Here is a 12,580-nt window from a genome sequence, read left to right on the forward strand (position 1 = left end):
TCTCTGGAGATGCCACTCAATGTGATGGTCTTTCCTTTGTGCGGTGCGCCCCAGGTGACCAGAACCTTCATGATGTGTGACCATAGTGACATCTGTACCCTCCACATGCTGGGTGATAGCACAAAACAACCAGCTAGCCTCATGCTAACCCACAATGTGACTCCCATCAAACAGCAGCCAGTGCTGGTGATGCTGTCTAACCCGTCTAGGAGGCATTTTCTGTTCTGACCTTCAGTCACTGTCTGATCAACAGGCGCTCCAGGAACTGCCTGATAACACTGTGGCACCATTTATAAGGCCCTCTGGGGGCTGACAGTTCAGCTCCAACTATTTATACCCATCTCAAATCTGCATGTGGTGCCTCAGTGGATCAGTTGTTAAAGGTGTCGCCTCTCAGCGAGAAGGTCCAAGGTTCATCTCCCAGCCTTTCTATATGAAGTTTGCTGGGTCTCATCATCATCGTCTCACCATGGATGTGTGTACTTTCTTTGGGGGTTTTTTCTCCTGTAAACCAAAAGTTCATTAATAACTCTAAATAGCATGTTTCATTTGTCTTTCTGTGTCCCTGTGAAGGACTTGCCACCTGTCCAGGGTGTACCCTGCCTCTCACACAATGACGTCTGAAAAAAGGCATCAGCAACTCAAAAAGGAGAAAGTGGGTAAAAAGACCATGGTTGGATGATCTGTACGTGAACCAAATCATGTCCAAATTGAGGAATTATCTGGGTGCTGAACTTTTCTTTCAGTGAATTGTCATGAATATTTTTAGATTTTTGCCACAATACAAACAGTTTCACAAATACAGACTATAGTTTAAGGAAAAATCTAAAGCAACAGGTGAGAAACTGCTGCTGATTTGGAGAAAAGTGGTATGCATCGAACCTCACATCACATTTCCTCTGCTACAGCCCTGTTGATACACATGGACAGGGCTGAATATTAGTTTGAAATATGTTCTCTAGAGTGAATCTAACAGGATGGTGTGCCACTGAGTGGTTTCTGTTTGCCCTGGGTTGCACATTTCCCTCCAGTGTTCCCGTCCTGCCTCTGAAGCATTGCTGCCAATCAACACTCGGCCCAGAGCGCTGCTTTTAGTGTAGAGACGACCCTGTACAGACACAGTGAGAGTCTTTGTCTTAACGCTGCACATTGATTTTATAATGCATGAATGAGCCCATGTGAAACTTCGAACCTGCATGATGATGAACTCGAGAGCCAGTGGCAGCTCAGTGATGTCACCAGGCGGCACGTCAAACAGGAAGGGAGCGTTCCAGATGGGGTTGGGACCGCTGGACCCTTTGGTTTCCTTTGTATCAATTATTTTTCCATCCTGACGTAAGTTGATGACAATATAATGGTCTATTGGGAAAAAATAAATATATGCAGATAATTTTAGAATGATTTACTGTATTTCTTGCAATGTTACCAGATGATGTTTAGGAACACAAACTCTTTGTTGTGTTGTTACAAAGTAATGACATGCTTTTATCATGAATCGCTCTGAACCGCCCCCACAGCCACATCTGTCTCATATTCAACATCTAATCTGAAACATAATCTCCTTCGTTAATCCACTTTGGAACGCTGAAACCAAAGATCCCTGTAATGCCATCAAAAGAGTTTATTTTTAAATTTCAACAGTAATATTAGCTCATAAGACTCACAGAAATAAATATTTCTCGCCTCACTAATTTTCGTTTTATCTCTCTTGTTTCCTATTCTGCTAACCAGCAGCAGGGATGTAAATCAGATCCAGATTTGGTTCAGATAGGAGAGGAAATGACACCGGGTGGATCAGCTCCTGATTTGATTAGTTTATCAGTGAATTATTGATCTGGTCAGATGTGATTGCAGCTGGGGAGATTGTAGAGTCCTGGTGCATGCTCAATAATCCAGGTAGATGAATGGAGTGTTTCTGACATTGCAGTGGGTGTTTTACCTGCACTAAAAATGTATCCCTCCTTTATTTGTCCACTGAAATAATCATAATTATGGTTAATTTGATCTCCTCAGATGAAATTCATAGCTCAAGGTTAGATAACACAATTACATAAAATATCAAAGATGATTAAAATTTGTCACTTTTTCTTCCAAAATAAATGGAAGTGGGAATAAAATTGACGTGAGGTGAGAAAACAGACGTTTGGACAAAATAAATGGGAGAAAAGTTTAAATTAATTTACGTGAATTCTGTCACTATAGTTGCTGAAACAGTCCAATACGTCTTGTTCAGTAAGTAAAAAATAAAAATAAAGTAAACACAATTTGTAGCATTTAGCAGCAAACAAACAGGAATAGACTTTTTTGGTGCAGGTGCATGCTGTGAACATTTAATATTTAGTAGTTTTACACAAACGGAGCAGAACTCCTAAAACTGTGTCTGCTGAGTCTTTTCAAACAAACTCGGGCTGCACTGTATTTTACATCAGTATTTTATTAAGGCAGACACAAGTAACATAGAGCAAGAAGAGAGGGTGAGTAGTTTTACAGCACGAGAGTCTATGACTCTGAACAGAGCAGGTGGGACAGGCAGCCTAAAATATAAATCTAAACTGAAACAAGTGGGGTAGCACAGTGCACAATACAGCCTGGTACTATACGTACCGGGACCTACAGGGTAACATGCAGGGTAACCACAGGCCGTATTATGACATGAAAGTTAAAAACCAACTAGGCTGGAGAACAATGGTCCTGTTGACCACAGTGAAGCTGTGCTTGATCTGAGGAGAAAGCTTGGCCTGATTCTCACCTGGAGTTCCTGGTATCCATGTGAGCTTGGTGAGGTTCTCGGCCTTTCGAACCATCACTTTGATTCTCCGGGACAGCACCTGGTACTGCAGCAAGATCAGCAGCTGCCCCAAAGTCCGGGGCACGCAGACTGAGCCCTTCCTGCGACCCAGCATCTCCAGAGAACTCGTGCTCTGAGGATGGGACCGAAGGGGAAAGAAAACATGGAAAAATAAAATAAGAAGAGGGATGACAAAGAAGTCATGTCATTCTGCAAATGTTTTGTTTAGGAGATGTGAATTGTATCAAAGCAAGGACAGAAGAAAGAGGCTGACTGAACCCATTCTGACCAACATTTCTAAAAGCGCTGTAAGCGAATAAGTCAACTGATACGCAGATAGGTAAATAAAATTACAGCGTGCACAGACCTTTGTGTCACTGACTGGAAGGTTTACAGTTTCTGGCTGAATTAGATTTAGATGTTCATCAGAACTACATTGAAATCAAATTGTCAGTCGCTTAAAGTTAATCAGGGTTTTTGATCATCTTTTCATGTAGCTGTCAGGCTGACCGTCTAACAACGACAGACATTTACTGCGTTCTGAGTCACTTTGGATCAAAGCAGTGGTGTGTGACTCTCGTGGTAATTTCCATCTGACTTGGTGTCAACTTTCATTAATTTAAACTGTGAGGAGTGCAGTGACTCACTTTCCTGGTTAAGTACTGGCCCGCCAGCGATGTGCTGAAGCCGGACATCAGAGGCCATTTAATTCAACAGGTGAGTTTCAGATCTCTGCCTCTGTCATAATTTACAGAACAACACTCGCACTCTTAATTCTGTTTAAAAAGACGACTACGACTCGGCACACGGTTCTTTCAAACGTGAATTAATAAGAAAGTTCAATGAGTTTTGAACTTATCTTGAGTGGACGTCCATTCCGCTCAACAGATCCACGGTCTTTAACATATTGTAGCAGCATCTCTTAGGAGAAAGAAACTCTTAAATTGTTACATTGGGGCGGCTGTGGCTGAGTGGTTAGAGCAGTTGTCCTCCAATGCAAGAGTTGAGGGTTCGATTCCACCAGCAGTCACATGCCAAAGTATTCCTGGATAAGACACTGAACCCCTCGTTGCCTCTGATGTGTGTCCCATTGGTGTATGAATGTGATAAATCACTGATTATTCTCCTTAGACTAATTTGTTCAATTAGCTTTGTATAGATCTATTAGAGTGCTGTATGAATGAGTAAATGAGGACACAGATTGTAGTGTAAAGCACTTTGAGTGTCTTGATAAGATAGAAAGGTGCTATATAAGTACAGTCCATTTACATAAAAACAGAATCTTAATAAGACATATTGAACTGAATCTAGAAATTAAACCATCATCATGTTATGATCACCGGTTCTCTGTCATCTGCCTCCATGTCATGTTTCTGCCACTCTGCCACGCCCTTCTGCACTTTCAGCTCATCTGTCTTTATTCACTGCACCTGTTCCAGAACTTATTTAAGAACTCCTCTCACTGCTCAGCTCTGCCAGATTATCATACTGCTCTTGGTTCCTGATATCAAGCTAACTAGTTCACGATTCACACCTTGTTCTTTGGATTTTGACCTCACACGTTGTCTTTAGGATTCTCCTCTCTGCCCACTCCGTCTGATTCTTCTCAGCCCATCTGACCCTGGTACGTCTTCCTTTTCTGGCTTATGGATTTTGGATTTATGGATTGCCCATTGGACTTGTTTTCTGGACCTCTGACTACCTGTGAATGACCTCTGCTTCTGGACCTTGCTTTTGCATTACCCTTTGGACCATGCTCTGCCCTGCAGCTGCGTTTCACCCAGTGATGGTGACGTCATCTTGCCCAACACCTTCAGGTGGCCCCCACCTCTCCTGTCTGAGAAGGTATGTAGCTCTCACTCCACCTGCCTGTGAAGACGTGTTCTCGCAATTTGATTCTGACTCCCTCCTGCAGCTGCAAAACCAAATCTGTTTTCTTTTTTACCATTCTTGTTGTCTGGCTGTTTTGAATCCTAAAACCCAACCTAAGACCCAGTAAGGGTCTCTAAATCGAAAATCATCCTTCTCCAAAGCAATGACAGAGTAGTATTGTGTGTGTGTGTGTTCTCAGCTACAGTATTAAATGTTACAGCTTTACAAACAACTTACAAATGGGCGGCAAAAAAAAGAACCTCATTAAATTTGGATCATACTTGTTTTTTTTTCCTTTTTTACTTCAGACTCTTCTGAGACTATGGTGAATTTCTGAACTTTTGTTTTTTTTTCAAATCTGCAAAAGTGTGTGTAAATGGAAAAAGTGTAATTTATGAACTTTATAAAAGTTTCTAAAAAAAATGTGTAACTAGCATCAAAACATACAAATAAAAAGGTGAACAATAGTTTGACTGCCCTCCCAAAAAGTTCAGTACTTCAGTTTACTTTTTTTTTTTAAATCTGATATACATTATGTAAATAAAAAGCCTTTTTATCAAACTAAACAGTCTCAGGTCCTCTTGTTCCAATAAAAGTGATTTGATACAGAATTGATTGGGCCACAGTGCACAGCCTTTGTGTTCACACTTCCCTCTTTACTCAAAGTGAAAAGCTGTGATTTTTCTCCCTCAACCTCCTGGTTTAAACCCCGCATGCAGAAGCTGATCGTCTGAAGATAACGCAAGAACGAACAAAGAGAAGAGACAAAACTCTGGCTTCCTCAAAATGAATAACACATCTCCTGAGTAAAGTTCACTGGCACGTCAAGCCCACCTCCTCCAAGCGCCTGTTCTTGATGCCTCCTGGCAGCGCTGCGGTGGAGTCACGGAGGGCAGTGCGTGGGCGCTCAGCCAATTTGCTGCACTCGGTCTGCTTCCTCTGCAGCCACAAACAGTCACTGTCACCGTGACTAACAACTCTGGAAAAGTGGCTAATGGCTGAGCTGATTAGATGTTAGACTTCCTCATGTATAAAACATGACATGTGGTATTTATAGGGTGCATGTGCACGTTTCCTGACCATTAAATGAACTAGGAAAACTTTCTCATAGAAACCACACAATGCATTCACTCAAAGCAGAAAAGCCAGTGGTGAAAAACACTTTTGAAAAACTCGAAAATACAAACGCAAGCATTGAAACTTCATCTTTTCAGCACCTTAGTCCTGATTGGAATCTTAGATCTGAGATCAACAAATAAAATATTCTTGCTCTGACTGTCGGACCTCAAAGTGAGACAAACTGTTTTGTCTTTGATGGTTTCTTTTCATTGTCACAGTAATTTCTGAAAGGAAAATGAAGTTTACTTTCATTGAATGGCTGTAGAAATGTCATCTGCACATGCAAAGAATTACCTACTGATTGAGATTTGAGTCATTTTTATGAATATTAAGTCCATCATTCATGTTTTTATATAATTCTGCATCCTGTATGAATCTGAATCAAATTGATTTGCATCTTGTGCAGAAGAGGAGCATCTTGGACCAAGATGTTCCCGACCTAAATGGCCTCTCATGTGGACGGTTTCTTTTTGTTTACTGGTGAAGTTTAGACGCATCAACCTGTTTCATCCTAAACCTGCTGTGTTGTGTTTTGTGCATAAAGTGTCAGAAACATTTTATGAAGACTTCAGTAATTCGCAGCAGCTTCTGGAGAAAAAAGGGGCTTAACGTGTCTTCTTTAAAAGGATGATTCAACACTTTTTCTACTATAAACTAAACAACTAAAAAAAATGAAGCTAATGTAACAATATGAGAAGTACCCCTTAATGTTGCTAATACACAGATTCTGTTTGTTAAAAACATGTTGCAACAGATACATGACTGTATGTTGCCAAACTAACCTGCTGTACTTTCATATTTACTTCATGAGCATAAAATTGGTATCAATTTCCACAGATTGAAGCAGACATGCACAATAAACTTCATATTTTATAAATGATAAAGCAAAAAGATGTGAAAATAAGAACTTGTTTCAATAGAAGTTAACCTTCCTGTTCCTTCTGATATGTTTCTTGTCATGCAACTACAGTGGCCCTGAAAGGACATACCATAAACTGGCTGTATGGCAGGTCATTTTTGCATAGATTTGAGTTTGAACTGCTTGATTATGCCATATCCTACATAGAAGATATTTAATCATTATTTGATACAAGTATGGTTTGAATAAATAGGAAATGCTCTTTTTTTTTATAGACTGCAGATACATTAAGGCTCAAGGTTTATTTGTTGACAGCCGTTCTACTTGAGGATCAAAGATCATCTAATGTGCTGTGTGTTGTGTTTTAGTGAGTGCAGTGGATGCAAATAAATAAAAAGTTAAGACCTTCTTCAGCTTGCTTTTGCTCGGGCTGAGCTGCCTGGTGTAGGTGGTGATGGTGTCAGGCTTCCACATCATCTGCTCACAGAGGAGCTCCACCTCCCCCAGAGAGGCCTCCCTCAGTCCTGAGAAGTCCCTGCTGTAGACGGCTAGCCTGAGCGTGCAGGTGAGCAGCTCTTCCACAGAGCCCACCTGCAGCACGAAGCTCTGGCTGTGGAGGTCTGGGCTGAGGCTGCGCCGCCGTGGGGGTCTCTGCTGCGGGGAGGGGTAAAGGGGTGGGAGGCTCACCCGAACAAACACCCCACTGCGCCTCCGACTGTCTCCAGAGAGCCCCAGGATGTTGATCAAGAGGGTGCCAGAGGCCGAGCTGAAGAGCAGGGAGAAGTGCAGGAGAGGGGCTCGTTTGGAGGAGAGGGAGTTAGAGCCATACTGGGGTTGACCAGCCACACCCTGCTGGGTGGGGGCGCTGGCAGCACCAGCAGTCAGAGGACTGCTCTCACTGTGAATTAAACTCTCCCCACTCACGGTGCTGCGTCGACCCATCACCCGGCAGGGTTTGGACACAAAGCTCAGCTTAGAGGGGATGAGGGAAGGCAGGGAGGGCCTGCCGTGAGCCGCAGCTTTACAGGGCGAGCAGGGAAGAGCGGGGGTGCTGAGGCGACGCGTTGGGAGCAAAGAACTGGGAGGCTGCTTCGATTCCGCTGATCCATCCGTGTCAAAGGGCAGAGCAGTGAGGTCATCTTCAGAGAGGGGAGTGCTGCTTTTGGAGGAGGGGAACTCCAACACGTCTCCTTCCAGCTCCTCGTACTGCTGCTTGACAGGCTGAACGCTCAGAGGATGAGTCAGAGTCAGACTCACGCGCTCAGCTGGTGGAGGAGACAACAAAACGGCCTCCTTGTCCTTAGAAGAAATCCTCCTTTTGCGACAACAAAAGATGCAGCCAAGCAGCAGAGCATAGCAGAGCACAGCCAGACCCACAGCCAGCAGGATCTGCAGGTGGACTAGAAGCAGATTATACATGTTGTTAAATACAACCTCACATAGACAACAATGTCATTTATCTAACAAACGCACAACCGACCATGATTATTGTGAAGAAAAATGCAACAAATACTAAAGTTAAAGGATCTGATCAGCCTGGGACTGAAGACCTCACAGTGAACCTTCACCACCGTCTGCACTCCGTGGCTTTGATGAAATCAAAGAGGAAATGGATAAATAACTGTACTAATGATATTGTTGCAGTTGCTAATTTTAACTCCAACTCTAGATAAATATAAATATACACTTATATACCAACTTTATATTGTATCTGTGTTTGTTGTTCAAGCAAATTGGGCATTTTGCTCTTCATTACAATGTTTTTTTTTTAAATAATTACTAGAATAAACAGAGACCGGGGCTCTTAGTGCTCAATCTCGTACTTGTTTTAATAACAGCTGCAGTCAGAAGTTTACATACACTCATGAATCATTTAAATTGTTCTTGCTTCACAAAAAAATGATTTTTACAACATAACTTCACAGATTTTTAACAACTGGGAACACAAGTTTGATTATGTTGCTATTTCTTAATCCACATAGGGTCAGGTTTATACATACAAGATGACATTTATTCATATACTCCCACTGATATTTAACTACCGGTAATTATCTCTCAGCAAATTGTACCTCGACCACAGGCTTTTTGTTTCCATCAACAAAACTCTGATAAAACTCTGATGAAGCCTTCTGGATGGAAGGTGAAACATTTCAGCACAAAAAAAAATAAATAAAAAAGAAACTGTCCAGATGACCTGACTGAAAATTGTTGGATTGTATACCTGGATTATTAAGCATGGACTTTGTTGGTTTTGAACCAGTTTGACATGACTGTCGACGAGGAAGAGTGCCAGCACCGGAGGAGGGGGCGTGCCAAAGAGACCATTTTAGCACCAACATAACTGATTTGTTCCACTTTAGAGTAAGCTGTTGGGGTAAGAATCAGTTTTGTGTTTCCTTGATTGATGAAGCCTTCTGGATGGAAGATGAAACGTTTCAGCACCCCAAAAAAAATAGAAACTGTCCAGATGACCTGACTGAAAATTGTTTGGCCTGATTTACTGAGCATGGACTTTGTCTGGCACAGTTTTTTTTTTGTTGTTGTTGAGAGACATTTCACCCTCCATCCGAAGGGCTTCATCAGTCCGAGGAGTCCCAAGCGAACTGTTTTCCCCACTAAGCAGTACACTCCTACAGTGGACCAACTAGTTTGCTGGTGATAAGATGGTTTTGGATGGAGGGTGAAACATCTCTCAACAAAAAAAAGAAAGTGTCCAGATGACCTGACTGACCATTGTTGGATTTTTTTTAACCTGGATTATTGAGCATTACTGTGTGAAAACTCTGGCATAACACCCAGTGGAAAGTTGTTTTGATGGGATTGGTTCAACCAGATATCTACTGATTTGAGATGAAGTTGAAGAATTTAGAGGTAGACTTCCCTCCTCTTTGTGCCACTTTGTGCATGATGCTACCACCACCATGCGGTTGGTGTTCTTTGGTTTCTAAACCTCATCCTGACTCCAAACGTACTTAGTGCCATTGTGACCAAATAACTCGATCTTTGTCTTGTCTGACCATTGAACTTTCCTCTCGAAGGCATTTATGTTTTCCACGGGGGCAGCTGTAAATTTCAGCCGAGCTTGAAGGTGTTGCTTTCGGAGCGGGAGTTTGTTTTTTGTTCGTCAGCCTCTCAGTCCATACTGGTGTAAATCTCACCTCACTGTGGACAGAAACTGGTGTCCCAGCAGTTTGAGCTGTGGTGGTTCATGGGTAGTTCCTTAACCTTCAAACCATTCCCCGCTCCTTATAAGATTTGTACTGAGTTTCTTGGACTTTCTCGTCGTTCTGAGTATTGGTCAATTCAATCCGTGTTGTCAAACAAATCATTTTTATGCTGGCAATGAGAAATTATGAGCTGCAGTTAATCATAGTCACTAATATGAAAACAACAGGCCTTGGCAAATAAAGAAAAAAAAACTTAATTCTTAATAAGCACCACATAATTAAAGATTTAGGTGAGTGCATGTATTTTATGAATTTGTGTGATTTATTGAAGATTCACAATAAATTCAAACTTGTGTACTCAGTTGTTTTTTTTTAATCACTGAAGTTTCATGCTGTATTAAAATGGTTCAAATAAATAATCAAAAGTTGAGCATTAATATAACATGTATGCTCAGTCTGCTGCAACTGTAGCTGCTTTAGACTCGTGCAACGAAGCTGAATACCGGTGATCATACGAGTTGAAGGCTTGTGAGCACCCCAAACTAAAAACAATTGTTCACAGAAAACTTTTGTGCACATTAGCATGACTTCTTCTCAAATAAGAGACTGAGTAAAGGCCAGAGTTAACAGAGGCGTGTCCCTTACATGCACTGATTTTCTCATGAATGCATGAAAGCACCTGTGCATGTTTTACTCTACAATCATTAATAAAGAGGAGATCACTGTTGAGGCAAGTTAACAATTAGTCCAGTCAGAGTTTCCAGAAGCAGACAGCTCCTCACAAGCCTTCCTTTAAGAAATAAATGTGCAGGGCAGCAAAAATGACTGAATAAAAGTGATGTTAAAGGAAATAAATGGAACAATATGGCTTTGGTATGGGATCATCTGCAGTTAAACATTACTGTAGGTCAGCTAGTGGAACCGTAAATGCAGCCAATTCCTTTTTAATTGAAGAGTAATAGTTGAAAACAAATCCTTGAAATGAAATGATCAGAAACATGTTTGCAACACTTTCCCAGCGATCACTGTTAGATCACCAGCTGAACAAAAACAATGTCTCCTCTTTTACTTTGTTTTTTCTCTTTCAGGCTGTTGTCTTGATTTATCCTCTAAATTAAATTGTTAAACTGAAGTGAAAAGCAAATTTGATGTTATATAGCAAAGACTAAATAATATAAGTGGAAAGTCTTACCTCCCAGAGTGTAGAGAGACATCCTGTCAGTTTGGAGTGGTGGTGTGAGTCAGTGTGGAGAGGGGGGGTCCATCATCTGGAGTCTGAACAGTAAACATTCCCACCGCCAGCTGATGGTTGAGCTTTTATCTTTTTCAGCCTCTGACAGCATCAGAAGTCCCGCCTTCTTTCAAAAACTGTCCAATGAGCATCCTCAGTAGGCTACAAGATTCATTCTATGACCGTGATTAATGGATGGCATTTGTTAAATTCAAATATATTCTTATGCTTGTCATGTAGCCCAGGTGAGACGCTGCCGTATCATGTACCTCAAGCTTCAGTCTTACAAAGATACAACCTGGTTTCAAAAAGAAAAACAAAACTCAGAGTATCCTCTGAGTGGGTCCCAACGTTGGGATTAGGACCCCATGAACTAGAGAGGACATGGAAGTGGTTGGAGTGAGAACAGAGGATGCAGAGGACAGGGGGGGGGGGGGGGGGACGACTCACTGTGGTGACCCCTGAAGAGGGAATATCCAAAAGAAGAAGAAGAACTCACACAAAATCACTGTTTGTTGACTACTGATAAGTGTTAAAAGTCTGTACTGATGCAGGAGAGTACCTAGAATTCACTAGCTATTTCTTTTACTTATGATTTCACTGCAAAAAAATTATTTTGGTTTGACTAAAGCACATGGGATTTTCACAAAGAAATGTTTTAGCAATCTAATAAAATAAAAAGATAAATAGATGGTTTGATCCATCATCACACTTTTAACCCCATAAACTTTACTAATGTAAAAAGTGCATGTCAGTGATGATGAGATAACATACTCAATAAGGCTTTCACTGTAAATAGCAACTAACTAACTAACTAACTAACTAACTAACTAACTAACTAACTAACTAACTAACTAACCTTTATCCTAGCTACTGAATAATGTAACAGTGTTTACTGAATATTTCATGTCAGTGTATAAAAAGCCAACTTTTGTGACAGAGTATGACTTTTCACAATTCCCTGTGTAATAACACATTATAACACACATTACCAGTATATACATGATAGAAACATCAAAGCAAATATGTTCTTGTTTTTAGTATTTCACCCTGTTTTACGACACCTTGATTTATTGTTTCATACACCACTTTTATTTTAACTGCATTTTCACAGTAGTTTATTGTTGTCATTGTCTGCACCTCATCTGTGTGTTCTTTGTTTAAATCAGTTGTACATGAGTCCTCGAGGCTCAGTGAAACTAACTTGTATAAATAAAAGTTGAACGAATGAAAAAAATAAATAAAATTAAGGAATCAAGAATCTCAGATTTTAAAATGTGCAATGTTTAAATCAACAAACATTATCTTAAAAAGTTTTTTTCAAGGGCTTTAAAATTAAATTACTGATTTTAAAATAAAGCTTGTGAAACTTGCATCACAACTTTTACAAGTTTCCGCCCCTGTTGGTGTGTGGGTCAGAAGCTGGACAGTTTGTTTGCTTTGTTGTAAACTGTGTCAACATACAAGCAAACATTGTTCCAGGTTATGATTGTTTTAGTTTTATGTTGTGTTCACTAACTATATATATATACAGTATATATATA

General features: G+C 40.8%; 1 protein-coding gene across 1 annotated transcript; it reads right to left on the reverse strand.

Moving 5' to 3' along the window:
* Positions 1–958: 958 nt before the first annotated feature.
* On the reverse strand, positions 959–11,019 carry LOC119430157 (synaptotagmin-5). Its single transcript, XM_037697597.1, has 5 exons — positions 10,998–11,019; positions 7,044–8,038; positions 2,750–2,921; positions 1,193–1,359; positions 959–1,108 (listed from the first exon to the last, which is right to left on the reverse strand). The coding sequence occupies exons 1-5, from the start codon at positions 11,017–11,019 to the stop codon at positions 959–961; spliced, it is 1,506 nt and encodes a 501-aa protein (XP_037553525.1).
* Between the last annotated feature and the right edge of the window lie 1,561 nt (positions 11,020–12,580).

Source organism: Nematolebias whitei, chromosome 2, assembly GCF_014905685.2.
Source record: "Nematolebias whitei isolate Nwh7 chromosome 2, NemWhi1, whole genome shotgun sequence".
NCBI classification, from domain to species: Eukaryota; Metazoa; Chordata; class Actinopteri; order Cyprinodontiformes; family Rivulidae; genus Nematolebias; species Nematolebias whitei.

Excerpts from the sequence above, each read along its gene's own strand:
- LOC119430157 (XM_037697597.1), bottom strand. The coding sequence starts at position 11,019 with ATGTCTCTCTACACTCTGGGAG. Across the intron at positions 8,039-10,997 it reads GTCTCTCTACACTCTGGGAG|TCCACCTGCAGATCCTGCTG; the intron begins GTAAGACTTTCC and ends ATCTGCTTCTAG. Across the intron at positions 2,922-7,043 it reads GCAAAAGCAAGCTGAAGAAG|AGCACGAGTTCTCTGGAGAT; the intron begins GTCTTAACTTTT and ends TCCCATCCTCAG.